General features: G+C 41.7%; 1 protein-coding gene across 3 annotated transcripts; it reads left to right on the top strand.

Moving 5' to 3' along the window:
- Positions 1-481: 481 nt before the first annotated feature.
- On the top strand, positions 482-14,616 carry LOC106573643 (casein kinase II subunit alpha'). Of its 3 annotated transcripts, none has more exons than XM_014148881.2 (12): positions 482-1,798; positions 8,913-9,024; positions 9,286-9,387; positions 10,214-10,264; positions 10,543-10,602; positions 10,739-10,822; positions 11,189-11,299; positions 11,461-11,562; positions 11,844-11,944; positions 13,475-13,623; positions 13,767-13,813; positions 14,057-14,616. In XM_014148881.2, the coding sequence occupies exons 1-11, from the start codon at positions 1,695-1,697 to the stop codon at positions 13,805-13,807; spliced, it is 1,017 nt and encodes a 338-aa protein (XP_014004356.1). In that variant the 5' UTR covers positions 482-1,694; the 3' UTR covers positions 13,808-13,813; positions 14,057-14,616. The 3 variants fall into 3 exon arrangements, with proteins under 3 accessions (XP_014004356.1, XP_045553165.1, XP_014004355.1); XM_014148880.2 differs by having other exon boundaries at positions 502-1,798; positions 13,731-13,813; XM_045697209.1 differs by lacking the exon at positions 10,214-10,264 and having other exon boundaries at positions 492-1,798; positions 13,731-13,813.
- The last annotated feature ends 11,138 nt before the right edge of the window (positions 14,617-25,754 follow it).

Raw genomic sequence — 25,754 nt, 5'->3', positions numbered from 1 at the left:
TAACTGCATGGTCATAGTGGGAGGACCACACACCAATCGTGTGACTCCAAATGTACTTTGATATGATGGTTATTATATTAATATTTGCGCATAAAGGCGTTTCCATCACAAAATTAATTTTACCGACACAAATAGATCCCACCATGTCAAATGAACAAATGATCTGTTGCCATTTATAAAATTGTACAGAAACTACCTGTTTCCACCATTTAAAAAAAAATTGTATGATTTTAATCGCATAAAAAATGAACGAGAACGTGGTTAGTGATGGAACAATTGTTTCCAATGCATTTGTATATCCTACACACTAGAAGGCGCTGCAGCCTTGGCTGAACCTGGAGCCATGTGGCCACAGAGTTTCTAAACCTAGAAGTGCAACATCGCGAGACTTCCGGGAACGTTCGCGAAACAGAACAAACAGTCCAGGGTCTGGGACTTGAGAAGTCAATGAGAGAAGTGGAAATGTCTTCCTTAGTTGTTGTTTTTTAATCGAATTCTAAACCTAGATTCGAGCCTATGTCTAAAGTAGATGAACATGTTACTACTCCAACTTCGTGAAAGTGACAAACTGAAACGTTTTCATTTTAGTTTTTATATCAAAGAGTGTCTTTGATACTGTGTGCACACGCGCAGTTTGGCGCGAGACGACCATTGGACCCTATAACATATCTCTACGCATGAGCTTTGCTAGCCAACGTCGCCTACAAACGTGATCGGGGATTTAAATTGGAGAAGCAGTTTGAGCCTATCTTCATACTGTACTGTCTTTGATATGGCCATTCCACAAGCGTATCTAGATGATGTTCGTTTCCGGGTGCGCCTTATATCGCAATCCGGTTCCCTGCGGTTCGGAATAAGGACCGGGGCGTTTCTAAAAGAAAGCCTCAAAACCCGACCTCCAACAGGCTTTTCAAGGGATTTTGAAGCGGTGTTCCCTCCGCTTTCATATGCTACGCGCCCCGGCGAGGGTGCATTGCACCGGCGCTCAATGGTGGTGCAATTCTCTCTGCGTTAGCATACTAGCTAACAACATCGATTTCTACTCCACCCCCTCTCTAACCGGCTGTAGCTACTAGGCAATACCCAGCAGCTAGGGGTGAGCTGCAAAACCCAACTTGCCCATTCAATTCCTCCTCATCACATCCATCCACACCACTGGAAGATTGTTGACTTGGGAGGGCCATCGCAAGACTATTCTTGTAGGATCCCTGCATCGGATTCGGGATTTAAGGCCCCCGGGGGTTTAACCCGCAATAATTTCATTCATAAACTCCCCAAAGCCTGGCATCTCGGTCAGTGTTTTGGTCAGTTTTAATACAATGTTTAAACTTATTTTACGTAAATAGGACCAGTTCGTGATTTTTCCTTTCTACCTCAACACTTCATTTCAATTCTCCTCCCAGCCGTCTTAGTTAACACTAGCTATATCTGACGGCCCCTTTCCTCCCCATCAACCTTGGAGTCCAATTCGGTTTAGCTGCTTCTGGCAATCTGTGCAACGATCGCTGCTCAGTGGTAACAGCTCGCAGCACACTGTGGTCATCTCTCGTGGGGAAGATATCACATAATTGGACCCCCCCTACTCGGACAGCGCGAGACCTCGGGCTCCGACACGAAGACGGTGGTCTGTGTTGCCAGGAAAAGAGCTCTGTGGCAATCGAATCCTCCACACAGACGGTGCTCCGGTGCTCGCAATGCCCGGCCCGGCGGCCGGCAGTAAATCTCGGGTGTACGCCGATGTCAACACTTTGAAGAGCAGGGAATATTGGGACTATGAAGCCCACGTGCCTAGCTGGAGGTGAGATGTTTAGATATTCAAGACCAAGATATTAAAACATCATAATGCACTAATTAGTATTTTATTGGCAAATGCTTTATCAACCGTATGATAACACTGTTGATGTCGATACATGTGTATTCTATTTGTCTTTTGTTTTATTGTATGTCTAAATACTCAGCGATGTCCAGCTACTACAACGACACAATCTTTTACTACTGGATTATGTTCCAATGGCCATAATATTGTTCGATTGCTTTTGGTTCTTTGTGGGCGGATGCAATATTGATATTTTATATATCATAATAATACATTAGTATCAATAAGGCGTATTTTGAAAACGACCTAATTTGGAGAATAATATGTCTTTTTGGTGATCTAAAGTTTTGTCGGGAACGTGCATGGTTATGTCACTCTTGATTGGGATGGGAAAGTCATCAATCTGCAAGATCGAGCAGGCCAAGCTGGTAGTTGACGCTGACAAGGCAGTACCGAATGACGCTTGTGAATTTTACTACTGTAGCTACTTCTTATTTTCTACTTTTCGATATTTCCACATAAGCACCAACATGTGGACTTCTTAGGGGCATGTCAAATGAAAACCAAGTATGTTTTGGGGAAATTAAAGGCATAGATAGATACATTTTTCTGGATAAACAGATGGAAAAGGGGTCTTAGAATTCAGCTACCAGAAAAAGTCTTAAAAGGTATGCATCAATGCATCAAAACACAATACTGACATAAAGACCCCTGCCAACTAATATCAACACTTTAGTTTTAGATAAATTGTTTACCTTCTGTAAGTTTATGAAATATTGCCTTGTGCCTTGAAATTCAGTTACCAGAAACCCACAAATCTTTAAGATATTTTCACATTTCTCTCCCTCATAAGGAGGGAGGATGATGAAAGTTAAAATCTAATTTTATGTCACGTGCTGAATACAACAGGTGTAGACCTTACCATGAAATGCTTACAAGCCCTTAACCAACAGTGCAGTTTTAAGAAAATAGAGTTAAGAAAATATTTACAAAATAAACTAAGGTAAAAAAAAAAAATATACCACAATAAAATAACAATAATGGCATACTGCTACCGAGTCAATGTGTGGGGGTACAGGTTAGTTGAGGTAATTTGTACATGTAGGTAGGGGTAAAGTGGGTGGGGGAGGGGGGGTATGCCCTTGATTAATTGTTCAGCAGCCTTATGGCTTGGGGGTAGAAGCTGTTAAAGAGCCATTTGGACCTAGACTTGGCGCTCCGGTACCGCTTGCCATGCGGTTGCATAGAGAACAGTTTATGACTTGGGTGACTAGAGGCATTGTCGTGCCCTCTTCACAACTTTCTTGGTGTGTTTGGACCATGATAGTTTGTTGGTGATGTGGACACCAAGGAACGTGAAACTCTCGACCCGCTCCACTACAGCCCGTCAATGTGAATGGGGGTGTGTTCGGCCCTCCTTTTCCTGTAGTGCACGATCATTTCCTTTGTCTTGCTCATGTTAAGGGACAAGTTGTTGTCCTGGCACCACACTGTCAGGCCTCTGACCTCCTCCCTATAGGCTCTCCCATCGTTGTCGGTGAGAAATTGCGTGGCGCGATTTCTCGTAAGTATCTGGATTAGTGTCCCGCTCCTTGAAAGCAACAGCTCTAGCCTTTAAATCGGTGCGGATGTTTCCTGTAATCCATGGCTTCTGGTTGGGATATGTACGTACGGTCACTCTCAGTACGACATCGTCGATGCACTTATTGATGAAGCTGGTGACTGAGCTGGTATACTCCTCATTGCCATTGGATGAATCCTGGAATATATTCCAGTCTGTGCTAGCAAAACAGTCCTGTAGTGTAGCATCCGCGTTATCTGACCATTTCCATATTGAGCGAGTCACTGGTACTTCCTGACTTCGTTTTTGCTTGTAAGCAGGAATCGGGAGGACAGAATTATGGACAGATTTGCCAAATAGGTCGGACAGGTAGCCTAGTGGTTAGAGCGTTGGACTACTAACCGAAAGGTTGCAAGATCGAATCCCCGAGCTGACAAGGTAAAAATCTGTCATTCTGCCCCTGAACGAGGCAGTTAAGGCCGTCATTGAAAATAAGAATTTGTTCTTAACTGACTTGCCTAGTTAAATAAAGGTTTAAAAAATAAAAAATAGAGGGCGAGGGAAAGCTTTGTGTGTGGAGTAAAGGTGGTGTAGAGTTTTTTTTAAATTTTTTAATCCTCTGCTTGCCCATGTGACATGCTGGTAGAAATGAGGTAAAACATATTTAAATTTGCCTGCATTAAAGTCCTCGGCCACTAGAAGCGCCGCTTCTGGATGACCGTTTTCTTATGGCCTTATACAGCTCGTTGAGTGTGGTCTTAGTGCCAGCGTCGGTTTGTGGTGGTAAATAGACAGCTACAAAAAATATAGATTAAATTATCTTGGTAGATAGCTTATCATGAGGTATTCTACCTCCGGCGAGCGATACCTCAATACTACCTTAATATTAGACATTGCGCACCAGCTGTTGTTGACAAATGGACACACACCCTCACCCCTCGTCTTAACAGACATAGCTGTTCTGTCCTGCCGATGCACGGAAACCCCAGCCAGCTGTATATTATCCGTGTCGTCATTCAGCCACGACTCTGTAAATCATAAGATATTACCGTTTTTAATGGTAGGATAGTCTCAAACGGAGCTCATCCAGTTTATTCTTCAGTGATTGCAAGTTGGCTAATAGAACGGATGGTAGAGGCGGATTACCCACTTGCTGACGAATTCTCACAAGGCACCCTGATCTCCGCTCCCTGTATTTCCTTATTTTCTTCATGTGAATTATGGGATTTGGGACTTGTCTGGGAGCAACATTATGTCCTTCGTGTCCAACTCATTAAAGAAAATCTTTGTCCAGTTCGAGGTGAGTAATCGCTGTTCTGATATCCAGAAGCTCTTTTCGGTCCTAAGAGATGGTAGCATCAACATTATGTACAAAATAAGTTACAAACAATGCAAAAAAAAACACTCAAAATAGCACAATTGGTTAGGATCCCCGTAAAATGGCAGCCATCCTCTCCGGCGCCATTCCATAACAAGTAATAGTAGACCTACCAATTAGTTATATTGATTTTACTGATATACATTTTGTTTATGAATTATTAAGTGATTAAAACTCAATTCCGTTATCAAATTGGTAACAGAATTACAAAAAAAACGAACGGAATTACTGCAGCTGAATTGGCTACAATGGGAAATCATAATAGTCACAAACCACAGTTGGTTCACCTGCTACTGTCCTCCCTTTTACTGGCATATTGTTATGTTCAGCTCATAGCAGTTTTCTTTGTCTTTCTGTTGTCTGGTGGTCAAACCAACACTGTTTTAACAGTCTGGACAACCTCTCCCTCCCCCTGCCTTTCTCTCTCAAATTTTCCAGTTAATGTCACTTCTTCCAGCTCTTACTGACACCTACCCATGAGTAGGGCTGTTGCAGTGACCGTATTATCACCACACCGGCAATCACGAGTCATGAAAGCAGTCAAATTCCACATGACTGTTTAGTCACGGTAATTAGGCTTCTCCAAGCTCTGATGCTGCTGATGGTCATTAGTTACTCAACACTCTATTGTCACTCTGACATCCATGCAAATGGTTTTTTGAAAATCTAATCAAATACTTAATCAGAGCCCATGAGCTCATGTTGCGCAACATTTCAATAGGCTATGCAGTTGCGCAAGAAAACAGAGTGATGGCCTCTACAAAGAGGAGGATTCGCTTTCTACAGGCTAGGCCTACTCTGTTTATTTCTTAACTTTCCTAATATTAAGCACATTGCTTATATTTACAACAGGAGTATAACCTACCTGGCTGGCATGAAAATAAACCATGGGGAAAAGCATCCTCCATTCACTATTTAAGTGCATAGATTACTTATTGTTTCCGCTGCCCCTGTTTCGATACAGGTGCATGATAATGTTCCATTCTAAATCAAAACAAATTTCACACATATATTATTTAGTATATGTAAATACAAAATTAAATCAACAATATTGGTGACAATATTGCTTATCACTTGTGAATGATGCCCAGCATATGAAACAAAGCCTTTTCTTGCTACTTTTTCAAATCATAGTCACACACTTCATGTAGCCTAGCCTATAGGCCTATATGTTTTAATAAGCTTTGTATCACATCTAAAGTGGCCAAATAACTTCTTAAAATTAAGCACATTAGGCTCAACACCCCTTGTAAAGCAGATTAACTGGAATACATGAGCGGCACGTGAGTTTCAAGTTTGGGGAAGATAATTTTCACCATAAAAATGCACCTTTATAATAAAAGCATTACATGCATAATTGCATTTGCAGTCACTTTTGATAATGTTTTTTCCGCTAATGGAACATTTGCGTTTATAGCCTTCTACCATGTGCGCATTGCTGCGCTTATAATGTGAAGATATAGCCTAATAGTTGATCAACATTTTAAGCTAAACGTTCTGATCGGTTGCGTGAAAGTTTTGTTGATGCTAGTGGTTTTATTAATGTGGGATCTATCGCATCCCACAACTGTCCCAGACAATGTTTGGAATATTTATTTCTCACACAGAATAGAATAGGTTGACCTTTGTGCTATGGGAGATAGTAGGTTGACATAGGCTAGTGCTTTTGCTGTTCGTTAGGCCAACACATCTTGTTGGCTGACGAAAAGTAAATGTGGACAGTTCTTCCAATATCTTCAATATGCACCTTGGAATTGGATAAGGACACGCACAGTTGCGTCCCCGATGTGTCTGTTTTCACTTGTAGCCTGTGAGAAAGACCTGATCATGTGTTGGAGCGTGCAGCACTCAGGGAGAAGGGCACAACGGCCACTGGCTGCAAACGGCTTGGATTCTTTTAGGGTGCATTACTGCACACAAACGGGATGCCACCGTTCAATTCTAGGCATTGTCAAGTGCTTGTCAAATTGTGAATGAGTGACTGATATAGCGTGTACAGCCTGTGCAAAAAACTAAGCAGAGCTCATGCCTTTTCAAGTTACTTTTTTTCAAATCCTCATTAGTCGAATCATGCAGACTGACAATGTATTAAAAATAAAAACATAGCCCAATGTTTGTGGAACAACTAAAGTTATATTAACTCTAAATTAATCATATAGGTATTAGTGACGCACCGATATTATATTTTTGACCGATATCCGATATTTTCCTTGGCAAAAAAATAAGATAACCGATATTTAAAGTTTTAGCGGCGTTTTAAGCATTCTAGTACAGTTAAATAGTTAACACACACACACGGACGCAGCGGTCTAAGGCTCTGCATCTCAGTGCAAGAGGCGTCACTACAGTCCCTGGTTCGAATCCTGGCTGTATCACATCCGGCCGTGATTGGGAGTCCTATAGGGCGGCGCACAATTGGCCCAGCGTCGTCCGGGGTAGGCCATCATTGTAAATAAGAATTTGTTCTTAACTGACTTGCCTAGTTAAATAAAGGTTACACACAAACCATTCTGACCAAAAAGTTAGTTTGTTGGCATTTACATATGTCCCCATTACCAGTAAAACATGATCAAAACCTATTTCTTTCACTTACTTGCTGTGCTGTTTCGTTGTTCATTTGTTCAGTCGTTTCATTCTCAACCAGGATTTCTATGGAACGCCGTTTGGGTCTTTGCGTGTCAAATAACACTATTTGACGTGTCAAATAAGCCTGTTAACTAATCAGGACCTGAATATGACTGCACGTCACATAATAATTTAACACGTTCATAATTTTTCACGTAGTTATGACACATTGATTACACTATCACTCGTCACAACATTCATCGATACATATGCTATGATGCTGGTAAAGTTGTCTCGCACACTTACAGTGCTGGTCATAAAAAAAAAAGCTAGTTAGCTCATGGATGCAAACAATGTTCTTCCCCAAAAACATAGCAAAACGTCATAATCTAGGTGTCGTCATCTAAAACAACCCTAATTTATAAAACCCTTCTAATTTGATTAATGGTGGTTGGACCCATCTATGTGTAGCTAGCCACAATAAGGATTAGCCACAATAGTGGAATTTGCGGTTAGCCTTTAAAATAAAAGTATGGTATAATTGTACTATTTGTATCACTGTCAATTACATACCTTTATTTTGAAGGCAAACCGCAAATTCAACTATTGTGGCTAGCTTCACAACACATAACCCAGTCCGGTCGAGCCTCACTAGCCAGATGAAGCTAGCTGGCTGCTTATAACATTAGTTTTGGGCAACAGGGTTAAGTTGCTAGCTAGCTATTTATTTTCATGATCTGAAGTTCAATTTCAATAGGCAAACAACAAGTGGCAACTTAGCTAATACTTTTTTTATTTTACCATTATTTAACTAGGCAAGTCAGTTAAGAATAAATTCTTATTTTCAAAGACGGCCTAGGAACAGTGGGATTTGATATGTCTGATGAAACCACAATTGAATTATTTGGTCTGAATGCCAAGTGTCACGTCTGGAGGAAACGGTGAAGCATGGTGGTGGCAGCATCATGCTGAGGGTATGCTCCAGAGAGCTCTCGACCTCAGACTGGGGTGAAGGTTCACCTTCAAACAGGTCAACGACACTAAGCACACAGCCAAGACAATGCAGGAGTGGCTTCTGTCCTTAGCGGCCCAGCCAGAGCCTGGACTTTAACCCGATCTAACATATCTTGAGAGACCTGAAAATAGCTGTGCAGCTACGCTCCCCATCCAACCTGACAGAGCTTGAGAGGGTCTGCAGAGAAGAATGAAACTCCCCAAGTACAGGTGTGCCAAGCTTGTAGCTTCATACCTAAGAAGACTCAATGCTGTAATCGCTGCCAAAGTAAAGGTTCTGAATACTTAAATAAATGTGTATTTATGGGGTATTGTGTGTAGATTGAGGGGGGAAAAACGATTTAATACATTTTAGAATAAGGCTGTAACGTAACAAAATGTTGAATACTTTCCGAATCCACTGTGTCTGTATTTCGTTTTCAACTATTTTGCAAAAACATTTTTAAACATGTTTTCACTTTGTCATTAGGGGGTGTTGTGTGTGTGTGTACATGGGTCAGGGGGACACAACAAAATGTGGAGTAAGTCAAGGAGTGTGAATACTTTCTGTATCTTTTCCCCTATTCTCTCTCATCTAGTAACCAGGAAGACTACCAGTTGGTGCGGAAGCTCGGCAGGGGGAAGTACAGTGAGGTCTTTGAGGCCATCAACATCAGCAACAATGAGAAGGTGGTGGTCAAGATCCTCAAGGTAAGTTGTTCAAGGGCTGCTTTGTTTGTCTGTATACCCCAGTAGAGGTGGATTTGTAGTCTTTTTCTTTAAACACCTAGTCTAAGTAAGAATCAACCAGGAAAACATCTAAGTATCTAGGTAAGGTGGATACCTGGATGATACTGTCACCATTACAGTTAGGCTATATGTTGTTATAAATGAAGTTACATCCTGCATGGTCAAACGTTTAGGCTACATCCTGGTCTGATTGTATGTCTCTGTTATTATGACCCTGATTAGCCTGTCAAGAAAAAGAAAATCAAGCGGGAAATCAAGATCCTGGAGAATCTGCGAGGGGGAACCAATATCATCCGATTGGTAGACACAGTGAAAGACCCTGTGGTATGTCTTTCAGCTCTGCTTTCTTCTAGCCATGGGCTAGTTCTTAGTCACCTGATTACCTGGCCACTTCCTTACCCCTTCAAAGATCAGATTTGTTTATATTGTGAATTCATTTTGTGAATGTTCCTATACATATAATGGCTGTTGAATTAACATTCTTACACTTTATAATATCAGCACAATTTACTTTACAGATTGTGAACGTGTTTGATATTCTTTTAGTGGGGTTCACTTGACTGTTTGAAAGTTCTGCAAACTAGTCGTCTTACTCAGATATGAAGTCTTAGACTAATGATCTAAAGCAGGTGAAACAGGACTCAGTCTTTCTCACATTTTGGCAGGGTTATTTTGAGAATGTTTATGGATGCAAGGGAGATACAATTACCTCATCAAATAATTTCTTCATCACATGTTCACTATGCTGCTACCTACAATAACATAAATGGGAATTTTGATCATGGGAATTAATAAGGCTAATATTAACATGGCTTTATCTTTAATTACAAAACATATGATTTCAATAGCAGCCGGGACAAAATTGGGATGTGATGCCTTGTAATTATATTATTTCATGCTTTATCTGTGTTGATGTGCTTCTGCTGTGTGTGATGGGTGTTAAGGGTGTTAAGCCACTGCACAATGATGTGTGCTCTACCTTTTCTTTCCAGTAAATATGGCTCATAGCCTGATGTCATTTTTAATGTTGATTTATCAATGATTTATCAATGAGATTGGAATATTTCCAAGTTTCTCTGATTCCCCCCCCCCCCTCTATGTGTTCTCATCTCGCTCTCTCTCTCTCTCTCTCTCTCTCATCTCTCTGCAGTCCCGAACGCCTGCTCTTGTCTTTGAATGCATCAATAACACAGATTTTAAGGTATAATCATTCCCTCTAGGCATGGGGTTTTACTGGTTTGGGATGGTGTCATGAGTGGGGAACTTGGTCATGTTACCCAATAAGGCTTGTATAGCTTATTAGTTTCAAATACCATGTTGGTAGCCATGACTTAGCATTGCATTGTCCAGAGAATTTTGCACCCAATGTGTTTCTGTGTGTCTGTATGGTTGGTTGAAAGCGTTTAGTTAAACAGTGTGTGTTGCATCATGATACTTGCTTTCTGCAAATTAAATCTTAAACTGTTCTTCTCTCCCCAGGAGCTCTACCAGAAGTTAACAGATTTTGATATACGTTTTTACATGTATGAACTACTAAAGGTGAGCCTTGCAGTTTTACCCTGTGTGTTTTCATATGCACTCCCAGTCCTACCTTCACACCTTCCTAGGATTAGTTTGTGGTGTCTAGGTCATTATTTTGCTGCCTCTGACATGATTTGTGTTTTTGTGTTTTCAGGCTCTGGACTACTGTCACAGTATGGGTATTATGCACCGTGACGTCAAGCCCCACAATGTGATGATTGACCACCAGATGAGGAAGGTAGGGGGAGCTCTTAACCTTTTTCAACCTTAGTTGTGTACAACCTTGCTAAGCTCGGAGTCAGATGATATGTGTCTTGTCCAAAAGTTTTTTGGCTCTGCTCAAGCTGTTTGAAAAGTCTACAAAGCTTACATAAATTGTCAGAGATTTGTCTGAAGTGACTTCAGTTATTTCTTTGCCAATATTGAATGGCAGTTTAAAGTATTTTAGTCTTTGTCAAATACAGTTTTGTCATTGCCACCAGATGGCATCACGGCACATACAGGACTTCAAAACTTTTTTAGTCACAGCAGCAATATCCCTTGTGTGGCACATTTTCAGTGTGGTTTCTATTCTAACACTATGTGGTTTGTTTTTGTGCTGCAGCTACGCCTGATAGACTGGGGCCTTGCAGAATTCTACCATCCTGCACAGGAATACAATGTCCGAGTAGCATCTCGCTACTTTAAGGGACCTGAGTTACTGGTGGATTACCAGGTAAATCCCTAGCACATGCAAGCAAACAGACACACTGACACAAGGTCATCCTGTAAATGAATAGTGCTCCAGTGTTATTGTGTACCAATTTAATTGTAATTGGTAGCTGTCTGTGTATTGATGTATAACCGTAACTGATGTGTTTTGTGGTTTCCTGTCAGATGTATGACTATAGTTTGGACATGTGGAGTCTGGGCTGCATGCTGGCCAGTATGATCTTCCAGAAAGAGCCCTTCTTCCATGGCCAGGACAATTATGACCAGGTATCCCATTCATTTACCACTGAACTGACCCTTTCTGTTGTCACTACCAAACTTCCTTTAATCTCACTACAACCCATCTTATTCCAACCTTTATAACTACTAACTTGTCTCATCTAGACCTCTCATAATATGATAACACTGACTGCTACAATCTATTAGAGCAGATAACACATTCACTACCTGATGATAACATGTACTTACCAAATTAGATTAAACATGAACAAATATTTCCTAAGACAAACAGAAAAACATATGTAAATTTGACACTGTTCTGGTTTCAGCTGGTCCGAATTGCCAAAGTCCTGGGGACAGATGAGCTTTTTGGTTACTTGCGCAAATACCACATTGAACTGGATCCACGCTTCAAGGACCTTCTTGGCCAGTGAGTACCAACAGGGAGTGCCATTGAGACATGTACAGTACCTTCAGAAAGTATTCATACCCCTTGACTTATTCCACATTTTTCATACCTGTATTGTACAATATTTGCCATTTTTTAAAATTGTTTTATTATTCAAGCTCTGTCAAATTGGTTGTTGATCATTGCTATACAGTAGTTTTCAAGTCTCTAATATTTTCAAGACAATTTTTTTAATCAAAACTATAACTAGGCCACACAGATACATTCAATGTCATCTTGGTAAGCAACTCTAGTGTATATTTGGCCTTGTGTTTTAGGTTATTACCTGTTGAAAGGTAGTAACCTAAAATTATAATTACCTGTTCATTTGTCTCCCAGTGTCTGTTGGAAAGCAGACTGAACCAGATTTTCCTGTAGGGGTTTGCCAGTGCTTAGCTCTATTCCATTTAATAAAAACAAGTTTTTACTTCCTAGTAGTTGCTGATGACAAGTCTACCCATAACATGATGCAGACACCACCATGCTTGAAAATATGAAAAGTGTTACTCAGTGATGTGTTGGATTTTCCCCAAACATAATGCTTAATATTCAGGAAATAAAGTGAATTTTTTTGCCACGTTTTTTGCATTTTTACTTTAGTGCCTTATTGCAAACAGGAAGCATGTTTTAGAATATTTGTTTTATGAACAGGCTTCCTTTTCACTCTGTTATTTAGGTTAGTATTGTGGAGTAACTACATTGTCGATCCATCCTCAGTTTTCTCCTATCCCAGCCATTAAACTCTGTAACTGTTTTAAAGTCACCATTGGCCTCATGGTGAAATCCCTGAGCGGTTTCCTTCCTCTCTGGCAACTGAGTTAGGAAGGACACCTGTATCTTTGTGGTGACTGGGTGTATTGATACACCATCAAAAGTGTCATTAATAACTTCACCATGCTCAAAGGGATATTCAATGTGTGCTTTTTTTACCCCATCTACCAATAGATGCCCTTTTTTGCAAGACATTGGAAAAACCTCCCTGGCCTTTGTGGTTGAATCTGTGTTTGAAATTCACTCCTTGACTGAGGGCCCTTACAGCTAAGTGTATGTGTGGGGTACAGAGATGAGGTAGTCATTCAAAAATCATGTTAAACACTTATTGCACACAGAGTGAGTCTATGCAACTTATTATGTGACGTGTTAAGCAGATTGTAGACTTTTACTCCAGAAGTTATTTAGGCTTGCCATAACAAAGGGGTGGAATATTTATTCAATCAAGACATTTCAGATTTTCATTTTTAATTAATTTGTACAACAAAATATGCAAAAAGTCAAGTTGTGTGAATACTTTCTGAAGGCACTGTATTTAACTTAACTGAGTGTAGACTATAGAGATGGGTCAGTTCCACACAAGTACCAATTCTACGCTAGATGAATCCCTATAGATGTAGACCATCTTTATCAGACAGTGGCCTTATAGATCCAGAAAAGGAAACATTCTTTCCCAGGTGATAATACTGTTGTATTGAAGTGACAGCCTAGGGTAAGTTAGCTCTCTGTCTCCACCCTCAGGCAGACACGGAAACGCTGGGAGCAGTTTGTCCAGACAGACAACCAGCACCTGGTGAGCCCTGAGGCTCTGGACCTGCTGGATAAGCTGCTGCGCTACGACCACCAGCAGAGACTGACGGCCACAGAGGCCATGGAGCACCCCTACTTCTGTGAGTAATACAACCTGAATGACTCCTGTTTGACTACCTCTGTTGTGAATTGCCGGTTATTATGGCATTGAGGATATGATCTTTAACATGATGACTCTTCTACTAAGATCCTGTGCTGAAGGAACAGTCTCTCTCTAATGCAGATGGCAATATGGTGTCCAGTGGATCCACTACAGCTCGATGAAAGCAGGTGAGTGAGAGAAACACCAACACTGTGGTCTTATTGTAAATTCTGACATTCTTTTGGTCTGAGAGAAATTTAGCTCCGTGTCAGGTGTCCAAGCAGTTTCACTGAAATTGTTCCATTGTTCTCAATTATTCTATTGCTCTGTGGTAACGCTGCTATTTAAATATTTTTTATAAAATCACATTTAGATTTCTTAAGATAAATAAGCATCAACAGTATCATTTCTCTTCCCTTTTTGTCTTTCAGAAGAACATTTTGTTACCTCAAATTTTGACCCCTTTGTGGCAGAATCCTCTTCAAGTGTACAGTGACAATGGATCAAAGCACCGCCGACCAATAATACACTCAGATGTTCATACGGAACACACACACACACACACACACACACACACACACACACACACACATGAACACACTCACACCCTCCTCTGTGTCAGTCTATGGTTGGCTTGCCCCAGTTACATGTGAAGCAGCCAGACCAATGAGCTTGATGTCTCACTGCTGCCCCTGCCCCCCTTCCTCTTATCATTAGGTATACAGAAAGTTTCAAAGACTAGAAAAAAAGGATACTTTCCTGTCATTATCCCCCCCCAAACTAAGCATGAAGAATGAAAAGGAGCGTGAGCCTGCCCCCCACCTTCCCTCGGTCTGTCTGTCTGTCCGTCTGTGTTCAGTATTCAGCCCCTCGGCAGACTTGAGCTCAGCCTCCACACACTGTAGTACTGAAGTGGCATGGTGGACCTTTTCTCTGCTCTAGGTAGAATGATGATAATAATATTAATGAAAATAAATGATTTTTATTTAGACTGATGTGTTAGTGTGATTTTTTTTTTGTGAAATGTATTTGCCATGAGCAGTAGATCACCTGCTGGGTGTTTGACGAACGGTGGTTTAACAACATGTAGAATTGTCAGGAAATGAAAAGAAAATGACTGCCACAGTTCTGTGGTCAGAGGCGATAGGACAGCTGCACACGGCCGACCTTTGTTTTTTATTTAACCTTTGTTTAACAAGGAAAGTCAGTTAAGAACAAATTCTTATTTACAATGATAGCCTAGGAACAGTGCCTTGTTCAGGGGTATAACGACAGATTTATACCTTGTCAGCTCAGGGATTTGATCTAGAAACCTTTCCGTTACTGGCCCAACGCTCTAACCACTAGGCTACCTGCCGCCCCACTAGGCTACCTGCCGCCCCACTAGGCTACCTGCCGCCCCACTAGGCTACCTGCCGCCCCACTAGGCTACCTGTTATGGTGTGTTCCATTTTTATCTTACTTATTGTTGTTCAGACAGTCTTACAGTAATTATTCAGAGACAACCACAAACAACCCCAGTATCTGGTGGTCAATGAACAGTGGGTCATATGCCATTAATTGCTGAGGAAGGTGGCAAAGTCTTGTCTTGACACCAAGTTGCTACCACAACCCTTAATGGTCTTGGCTCCAAAACACACTCACCCTAGACACAGAGAAAATGTTTTGACAAACCATCCAATGTGAACCATCAGTGCTCATTCACTGAGTGAGTAATCTGTTCAGCTTTGTGCGATTTACTCAAGTGTTTCCTTTATTTGGGCAGTTACCAGTTGCTTACAGTCGGAAAGGCTGCAATTTGGGCAGCATGCTCACCAAAAATACAGCTTGTTGCATTGTGGCCATAAACACAGTAGTGGAAAAATTACCCAACTGTCTTACTTGAGTAAAAGTAAAGATACCTTAAAAGAAAATGACAGAAGTAAAAGTGAAAGTCACAGAGTAAAATACTACTAGATTAAAAGTATCTGGTTTCAAATATACTTAAGTATCAAAAGTAAATGTTATTTCAAAATATATATAAGCCAGGGACACACTCCAACACTCAGACAATTTACAAACTAAGCAATTGTGTTTAGTGAGTCCACCGGATCAGCGGCAGTAGGGATGACCAGGGATGTTCTCTTCATAAGTGTTTGAATCGGGCCATTTTCTGTCCTGCTAAGCATTCAAAATGTAACCACTACTTTTGGGTGTCAGAGAAAATGTATGGAGTAAAAAGTACATTATTATCTTTATGAATGTAGTAGAGTAAATGTAGTCAAAAATATAAATAGTAAGTATAGATACTCCAAAAACTACTTCAGTAAAAATACTTTAAAGTACTACTTAAAAACATTACACCACTGCATAGACATAATCCATAGAAGTGATTGACTATTGCCAAGAGGAGCGCATCGGCCATCTCCGTGAGTAGTAGCCTATGGCTTCATCTTCGTCATTAGGTGAGTCAGTGTGCCACTGGACACTATTTAGTAGCCTACTGTAGCCTATTATATATATATATATGGCCTGGACTATTGTTTGAATTCAAGACCAGATTGATCTCAGCTTGTCAGTGTCAGAGTAGCCTATAAAAAATGATGTCCCCGGCCTATCCTCTCTTTCTCCTGCCCCGGTGAATACTTATGTAAATTAGTAATTTTCAATACATTTGCAAACATTTCTAAAAACATGTTTTCACTCGTGGTATTGAGTGTACAGGGGTGAGAAGTTCATTTTTTTTAATCCATTTTGAATTCAGCCTGTAACACAACAAAATGTGAAATAAGTCAAGGGGATGAATACTTTATGAAGGTACTGTAGATGCATTCATGCTGTGACCCTTACTGTAAGTAGAGCAGTGCTACTGGAAAGCTTTGTCATCGGACACTTGCTGTGCCTGAGTGCATAAGGCGCAGCCCCATCCTTGTTCCACAGGAGGAGCTCTTGTGAATGGAATTACTGGGAGGGCAGGTGACCTAGTACAGTGTCCTTCACTTTTGCTCACAAGTGTCTGTGATCAACTCAGGAACTGATTCAGTTTCTCCACAACACTTATCCTCTGCCAAAATGTCCACCTATCTGAATCAGAGCCCCTGATTCTTTGTATGTCTGTAATAATGAGGCAAGCTTAGCTGATACATGTAGGCTAATGGTAATCTTGGTAAGTGTTATGGACACCATGCAGTACACTTTGTGGTGAGACTGTAGCAGGTCACACTAATTGGCTCCTTAATTTGTTTGACCTCGATGTCAGAATACAGGAGTAAGAACATTTGGTGAGATGGAGAAGATGTGCGTGTATAGTACAGTACAGATCTGATGTCCCTCTCAGACCACATACATCAACTTGTTCCCACTGGGCTGGTTGAATTAACTTTGTTTCCACATCATTTCAATGAAATTACGTTGAACCAACGTGGAATAGACGTTGAATTGATGTCTGTGCCTAGTGGGTTGTCTCTCACACCCCGAGCATTTAAGGGGTTGGGCCAGTAATCAAAAGGTTGCTGGTTCAAATTCCCGAGCTGTCTAGGTGATACATCTGTCGATGTGCCTTTGAGCAAGGCACTTAACCCTAATTGCTCCTGTAAGTCGCTCTGGATAATAGGGTCTGCTAAATGACTAAAATGTAACAAACTACATTGACTTGTATAGGGGGTCCATTGACCATTTAATTAGTATGTCTCCACCAAAGGAACCGGAGGCCAATTAACATGATGTAAATAAGTACTGTAACTGGTGCTGGAGCCAAACAGCCACTTAGCTAAATGTGTGTTTTTCTATCAGTAACAACATAGAGCCCTCCTGCGCAGACCTACGTTTAGAAGAACCTTTTGTTGAGAGGCGTTGTTATTGATTGTGTATCCAGTGTCTGCACCACAGGGGTTTGCTTTTCACTCTACAGATGAAGGATCGTGATCACCCTGTTGCAGGAGAACTTGTCCATTAATTATATTCCACATAATAATTCACATTTCCTGTTGCTGCATGATTATTTTCCTACTGTAGCAAACTGGTTCAAATTAAGATCCTACATCTGTTTATGTTTAGCTATGCCATTGGGACCTATTTTTGCATGTGCAGCTGCATCACGTCTTGTTTTTGGTAATGAGTGTGTAGCCCAGCCTCAGAGCCCTGTTCACCATTCTGTGCAAGGCGGTGGTGGCTGGACTATGGAGTTGTGTTTTAGTGTAAAATCCGACTGTTCCATGATTCTGAATGAGTAAGCTATGATCACCATTTCTATGAGAATTGACCCTGAGTGAAGGACAAGATGTTTGCTCCATGCACCTGCACGCACAGTAGCAGTTTAAAGGAGATGCACGTGCGTAATCCCAGGGTAGCATGACTGAAATATCCACTTCCTCCTCAAGATGAAAACTGAGAGCGAGTTTCCTGTCCTGCAACCTGACTCCTCTGCTCCTCACGTTCAGACAACATCTCTCCCCATCAAAGTTTCAGCAGGGGCCTTGTCAGATCAGCTGGGGCCCGGCTCTGGTCAGCTGTGGACCGGTCAGCATGGCTGTAGTCAAGAGAGAGAACAGGAATCTGTGTTTACAGCAGGGGCTGTGAGCGGGGTTTTCTATGTCGTTTAACAACCATATTAATCATTTGAAATTGATAGGAGGGCTTATTTTAGGTGTTTAGTGTTGTTTTTAAGGGCCCAGTGTCTTTTTATTGTTTTAAGTCTCTAGTGTAGCGTTGTAGCCTATTTTAAAGTGTCCAGTCTATTCTATTATTTTAAGTGCCTACTGTCTGGTGTGTCTAATTGTTACCTATTCTTCCCTTTTCTTTCTGTCTGTCTGCCTCTGTGCGAAAGAGGATAATTCATGTGAGTCTTCTGGATTCATGTTCTCAATTAAACAATGAAACAATGAAACCTGAACAGCATAACAGTTCATCATGTTTTTCTCCTGATTGTGTCTGAACTTCCCTCCAGCTCTATCCTGGAACCTGCAAGGAAAATGGAAAACAGTGCACCCAAAAAACACCTGGAGGCAGGAACTAGAAGTAGATAGTAAAAGATCTGGCATGGGGTGGAACGAGATTGAGAAGTAAGTCAGTAAAACCTCCCCCCAGCCAATAATTACTGCATTGTGGTAATTACTTACCTCCATTTGGAATGAATGGCAAATGCTTTAAATGATGTATGACACAAGTATACAGGTGATGGTATTATGTGTGTTACTTTGTAAATACAGTGTCATTCTATGTAACCCAGAGTATACACTTCAATGGACAGTAATCTATTTGATAAAATGGTCGCAGAAACACAAACCTTTAACAGCAAAATACAACAGACGAGTTAAGTTGATCTAAACAGTCAAAGCTTTATTAAATCTTCACAGTGCAAATGTAAGTCAATTACACCTTTCATTTAGCAATGTACACCCAGATTTCAACACACCTAAAAAAGACAACAACCCAACACCTAACCCCCCAGCCCACACCAGAGGAACATGAAAAAGTTAAGTCCCCTTTCCTGACCGCTGGTAACTTTCCACAGGTTTATTTACTGTCGGACCTGTGCAGTGAGCAAAGGTGAGTCTCACCTGCTGAAATTACATATATAGGACAAAAAAAAATCACTGTGGTTGCCATAGAGAAAGGAAAAAATAGTAGATCTTCTGAATCAATGGTGAATCATTGCCCACTGGGCTCTAACATGAAGCTAAGTCTATCAGTCACTACTCCACTTCTGACCCCTCCAGATGGAAAAATACAGGTGTGCTGTGTCTCAGGAGTGTCCTGGTGTCTGTGCCCCTATGTACTGGTTTGTGTGGAGACGTAAAGGGGGCTCATCCCCAAATTAATCGTAGCTCCCAATGGGGGGGGGGGGACTCTTAAGGTGCTATTATCATCCAAATCTTTTTATGTTAGGAGTAATACGTCTACGACGAAAGCAGGAAGGCAGACATCTCCTGTCTGACCTGGTCGGAGAACCGGGTGGTGGAGGAGAAGATGCTTGCTTCCTGAAACACAAAGAGTTTGACCATGAGTCAGAGATCTATAAATTGAGGTAATTATTTAACATCTACATCCTCTAAAATATTCAGAACGGGATTTTTTTTTCATTCAATTGACAAAACAGCTTAAGACCCTACACTCTTAGAAAAAAAGGGTTCCAGAAGGGTTCTCTGGCTGTCCCCATAGTAGAACCCTTTTTGGTTCCAGGTAGAACCTTTTTTTCTGAGAGTGTATCACCTACCCCGAATATAGCACATTTTGACAGTGCTAGATGATACAGTGCATTCGGAAAGTATTCAGACCCTTTTAATGCACATTTTGTTACGTTACAGCCTTATTCTAAAATGTATTCAACCCCATAATGACAAAGAAAAAACATTTTTTCATAATTTTAGCAAATGTATATATATTTTTTAAACAGAAATACCTTATTTACATAAGTATTCAGACCCGTTGCTAAGAGACTCGAAATTGAGCTCAGGTACATCCTGTTTCCATTGATCATCCTTGAGATGTTTCTACAACTTGGAGTCCACCTGTGGTAAATTCAATTGATTGGACATGATCTGGAAAGGCACACACTTATCTATATAAGGTCCCACAGTTGGACAGTGCATGTCAGAGAAAAAACCAAGCCATACGGTCGAAGGAATTGTCCGTAGAGCTCCGAGACAGAATTGTGTCGACGCACAGATCTGGGGAAGGACACCAAAACATTTCTGCAGCATTAAAGGTCTCCAAGAACACAGTGGCCTCCATCCTTCTTAAATGGAAGAAGCCTGGAAACACCAAGACTCTTCCTAGAGCGGGCCGCCGGACCAAACTGAGCAATCGGGATAGAAGGGCCTTGGTCAGGCAGGTGACCAAGAACCCGATGGTCACTCTGAAGGAGCTCCAGAGATCCTCTGTGGAGATGGGAGAACCTTCCAGAAGGACAACCATCTCTGCAGCACTCCACCAACCAGTCCTTTATGGTAGAGTGGCCAGACGGAAGCCACTCCTCAGTAAAAGGCACATGACTGCCTGCTTGGAGTTTGCCAAAAGGCACCTAAAGACTCTCAGACCATGAGAAACAAGATTTTCTGGTCTTAGGAAACCAAGATTGAACTCTTTGGCCTGAATGCCAAGCGTCACGTATGACATCTCCCCATCTCAAACACCTCTGGAGAGACCAGAAAATAGCTGTGCAGCGACCCTCCCCATCCAACTAGACAGTGCTTGAGAGGATCTGCAGAGAAGATTGGGAGAAACTCCCCAAATACAGGTGTGCCAAGCTTGTAGCGTCATACCCAAGAAGACCTGAGGCTGTAATCGCTGCCAAATGTGCTTTAACAAAGTACTGAGTAAAGGGTCTGAATACTTATGTAAATGTGATATTTCAGCTTTTTATTTTTAATAACTTTGCTAAAAATTCGAAAAACCTGTTTCTGCTTTGTCATTATTGGGTATTGTGTGTAGATTGATGAGGGGGAAAAAACAATTTAATACATTTTAGTATAAGGCTGTAACGTAACAAAATGTGGAGAAAGTCAAGGGATCTGAATACTTTCCGAATGCACTGTGTATGCTACCTACACACACAGGGCTTGAAGAGAAATAAGACTGATAACAGTGCATCCAGAGAGATGTTGCAGGGTAGTACAGCATTGGGATTTGGCCTCACCTCTTGTTGGCTGCAGCAGCAGCCTCATAACGCATCACACACAGCATTCTGTAGATCTGACGTAGGGTCAACTTAGGAGTATTGCATGCCAGACGTGGGTGGGGGTCATTACGAGGGCCGCGGTAGGCGATGAGGGACATGTAACCACACTTGGGGCCCTTCCCAAATAGTTGGAGAGGCTGATGGAGAGTGCTGTTTCCATAACAGGAAGCAAACTGGAGGAGACATGGGGAGAGAAAAATACAGATTTTTGCTAAGCATTTTGAAGCAACACAATGTCTATTTTGTGGATTTAAGTGCCAAAATAAAGGACCCTAATAATTCAAAACTTGTTTTCAAAAGCACAAAAATAAAAAAAGTTCTGTTCATTTTAGTTTTACACAGTGAACATTGTTTCATTAATTTCATCATTTTCACACAATGCAAACTGTTTTGTCTCTGTCCAGAATTTCAGTAAACAGTTGAGAAGTTGAGAAAAAAATCCCCCTCTCCATCAGAAACCCAAGCCTAGCACACACACACACAGACTGCATCCTTCTTTCTACCTCACAGTGAGGCTCCAGACAAACAGATTATTTTACGTGACACCTGATCTTCATGGAGAGCATTGACTGAACATCCTCACTCTGACTACCAGACAACCTAGTCTGCTACAGACACACAGTTGAACTGAAGCCCCTCCATGGGTACAGTGACACATAGGAGTTTATCAACCGAGGCTCCTGTCCAATATTTCCTATTTTTCCCTTTGTCTATTTAACATAATAACCATCATTTCATAAAAACTTTTCTGCTGATCCAGTTCTGTTGAGGATCGTTCGTAAAAATACCCCACATTTTCACATACCACTATTATAACCCAAACACATAAATAAATACTCACGGGCACTACAGTTGCCATGGACTGAGATGGAGAGATAGAGAGACTGCTTGATCTGTTCAAAGTGCTGTAGTTCAGCTGGGAGGGTAACTTTGAGCCACTCTGCGGACATGCCACCTTCTTATAGCTTTCTGAGACAGTGATGCTGAATAGGGCAGGCCCAGTTACATTCCAGTCAATACAGAACAGACCTGCCCACTTCTGACATCACTCAGTGAGCTCACTGCTCTTTATGCACCCACACACCACACACAGAACACAGCAAAGAGGATGTCTCATGTTTCAGAAAATCAGCACCACAAAGCTTTTAATTATTAAGAAGGCTTTTGTCCCTGGGGGTAAATTTAGAAGCAGAGGGGTGTGAATTAAAGTGTAATTCTGGGAATGATGAGGGAGAAGCTTAGTAGCAGGTGCGCTTTGTGTCATACTTTAATTGTTTTAATGGGCCCCTGGCACTCATTCTTGACTTAGACCACATTAGAGGACTCTTTTATTACTCTGTGACCAGGGGTGCGATTCCACTGAGCATAAAGGTGAGCTGCTGTATATCAAATCAAATCAAATTGATTTATATAGCCCTTCTTACATCAGCTGATATCTCAAAGTGCTGTACAGAAACCCAGTCTAAAACCCCAAACAGCAAGCAATGCAGGTGTAGAAGCATGGTGGCTAGGAAAAACTCCCTAGAAAGGCCAAAACCCAGGAAGAAACCTAGAGCGGAACCAGGCTATGAGGGGTGGCCAGTCCTCTTCTGGCTGTGCCGGGTGGAGATTATAACAGAACATGGCCAAGATGTTCAAATGTTCATAAATGACCAGCATGGTCAAATAATAATAATCACAGTAGTTGTCGATGGTGCAACAAGTCAGCTCCTCAAGAGTAAATATCAGTTGGCTTTTCATAGCCGATCATTGAGAGTATCTCTACCACTCCTGCTGTCTCTAGAGAGTTGAAAACAGCAGGTCTGGGACAGGTAGCACGTCCGGTGAACAGGTCAGGGTTCCATAGCCGCAGGCAGAACAGTTGAAACTGGAGCAGCAGCACGGCCAGGTGGACTGGGGACAGCAAGGAGTCATCATGCCAGGTAGTCCTGAGGCATGGTCCTAGGGCTCAGGTCCTCAGAGAGAGAGAAAGAAAGAAAGAAAGAGAGAAAGAGAGAATTAGAGAGAGCATACTTAAATTCACACAGGACACCGGATAAGACAGGAGAAATACTCCAGATATAACAGACTGACCCTAACCCCACAACACATAAACTACTGCAGCATAAATACTGAAGGCTGAGACAGGAGGGGTCAGGAGACACTGTGGCCCCATCCGAAGATACCCCCGGACAGGGCCAAACAGGCAGGATATAACCCCACCCACTTTGCCAAAGCACAGCCCCCACACCACTAGAGGGATATCTTCAACCACCAACTTACCATCCTGAGACAAGGCCGAGTATAGCCCACAAAGATCTCCGCCACGGCACAACCCAAGGGGGGGCGCCAACCCAGACAGGAAGACCACGTCAGTGACTCAACCCACTCAAGTGAAGCACCCCTCCTAGGGACGGCATGGAAGAACACCAATAAGCCAGTGACTCAGCCCCTGTAATAGGGTTAGAGGCAGAGAATCCCAGTGGAGAGTGGGGGACCTTCCAGGCAGAGACAGCAAGGGCGGTTCGTTGCTCCAGAGCCTTTCCGTTCACCTTCACACTCCTGGGCCAGACTACACTCAATCATAGGACCTACTGAAGAGATGAGTCTTCAGTAAAGACTTAAAGTTTGAGACCGAGTCTGCGTCTCTCACATGGGTAGGCAGACCATTCCATAAAAATGGAGCTCTATAGGAGAAAGCCCTGCCTCCAGCTGTATGCTTAGAAATTCTAGGGACAATTAGGAGGCCTGCGTCTTGTGACCGTAGCGTATGTGTAGGTATGTACAGCAGGACCAAATTGGAAAGATAGGTAGGAGCAAGCCCATGTAATGCTTTGTAGGTTAGCAGTAAAACCTTGAAATCAGCCCTTGCCTTAACAGGAAGCCAGTGTAGGGAGGCTAGCACTGGAGTAATATGATCACATTTTTTGGTTCTAGTCAGGATTCTAGCAGCCGTATTTAGCACTAACTGAAGTTTATTTAGTGCTTTATCCAGGTAGCCGGAAAGTAGAGCGTTGCAGTAGTCCAACCTAGAAGTAACAAAAGCATGGATACATTTTTCTGCATCATTTTTGGACAGAAAGTTTCTGATTTTTGCAATGTTACGTAGATGGAAAAAAGCTGTCCTTGAAACAGTCTTGATATGTTCTTCAAAAGAGAGATCAGGGTCCAGAGTAACGCCGAGGTACTTCACAGTTTTATTTGAGACAACTGTACAACCATTAAGATTAATTGTCAGATTCAACAGAAGATCTCTTTGTTTCTTGGGACCTAGAACAAGCATCTCTGTTTTGTCCGAGTTTAAAAGTAGAAAGTTTGCAGCCATCCACTTCCTTATGTCTGAAACACAGGCTTCGAGCGAGGGCAATTTTGGGGCTTCACCATGTTTCATTGAAATGTACAGCTGTGTGTCATCCACATAGCAGTGAAATGTAACATTACGTTTTTGAATGACATCCCCAAGAGGTAAAATATATAGTGAAAACAATAGTGGTCCTAAAACGGAGCCTTGAGGAACACTGACATTTACAGTTGATTTGTCAGAGGACAAACCATTCACAGAGACAAACTGATATCTTTCCGACAGATAAGATCTAAACCAGGCCAGAACTTGTCCGTGTAGACCAATTTGGGTTTCCAATCTCTCCAAAGAATGTGGTGATCGATGGTATCAAAAGCAGCACTAAGATCTAGGAGCACGAGGACAGATGTAGAGCCTCGGTCTGACACCATTAAAAGGTAATTTACCACCTTCACAAGTGCAGTCTCAGTGCTATGATGTGGTCAAAATCCAGACTGAAGTGTTTCGTATACATTGTTTGTCTTCAGGAAGGCAGTGAGTTGCTGCGCAACAGCTTTTTCAATTTTTTTTGAGAGGAATGGAAGATTCGATATAGGCCGATAGTTTTTTATATTTTCTGGGTCAAGATTTGGCTTTTTCAAGAGAGGCTCTATTACTGCCACTTTTAGTGAGTTTGGTACACATCCGGTGGATAGAGAGCTGTTTATTATATTCAACATGGGAGGGCCAAGCACAGGAAGCAGCTCTTTCAGTAGTTTAGTTGGAATAGGGTCCAGTATGCAGCTTGAAGGTTTAGAGGACATGATTATTTTCATCATTGTGTCAAGAGATATAGTACTAAAACACTTTAGTGTCTCCCTTGATCCTAGGTCCTGGCAGAGTTGTGCAGACTCAGGACAACGGAGCTTTGGAGGAATTCGCAGATTTAAAGAGGGGTCCGTAATTTGCTTTCTAATGATCATGATCTTTTCCTCAAAGAAGTTCATGAATTTATTACTGCTGAAGTGAAAGCCATCCTCTCTTGGGGAATGCTGCTTTTTAGTTAGCTTTGCGACAGTATCAAAAAGAAATTTCGGATTGTTCTTATTTTCCTCAATTAAGTTGGAAAAATAGGATGATCGAGCAGCAGTGAGGGCTCTTCGATACTGCACGGTACTGTCTTTCCAAGTTAGTCGGAAGACTTCCAGTTTGG

This window comes from Salmo salar, chromosome ssa16, assembly GCF_905237065.1.
Source record: "Salmo salar chromosome ssa16, Ssal_v3.1, whole genome shotgun sequence".
NCBI lineage: Eukaryota > Metazoa > Chordata > Actinopteri > Salmoniformes > Salmonidae > Salmo > Salmo salar.
The sequence above is the reverse complement of the archived record's forward strand: the minus strand, read 5'-3'. Positions and strand labels throughout refer to the sequence as shown.

Coding starts and splice junctions, on each gene's coding strand:
- LOC106573643 (XM_014148880.2), top strand. CDS start 1,695: ATGCCCGGCCCGGCGGCCGGCAGTAAATCTCGGGTGTACGCCGATGTC. Junction 1,799..8,912: donor GCCCACGTGCCTAGCTGGAG/GTGAGATGTTTA, acceptor TCTCTCATCTAG/TAACCAGGAAGACTACCAGT. Junction 11,563..11,843: donor GCCAGGACAATTATGACCAG/GTATCCCATTCA, acceptor TTCTGGTTTCAG/CTGGTCCGAATTGCCAAAGT.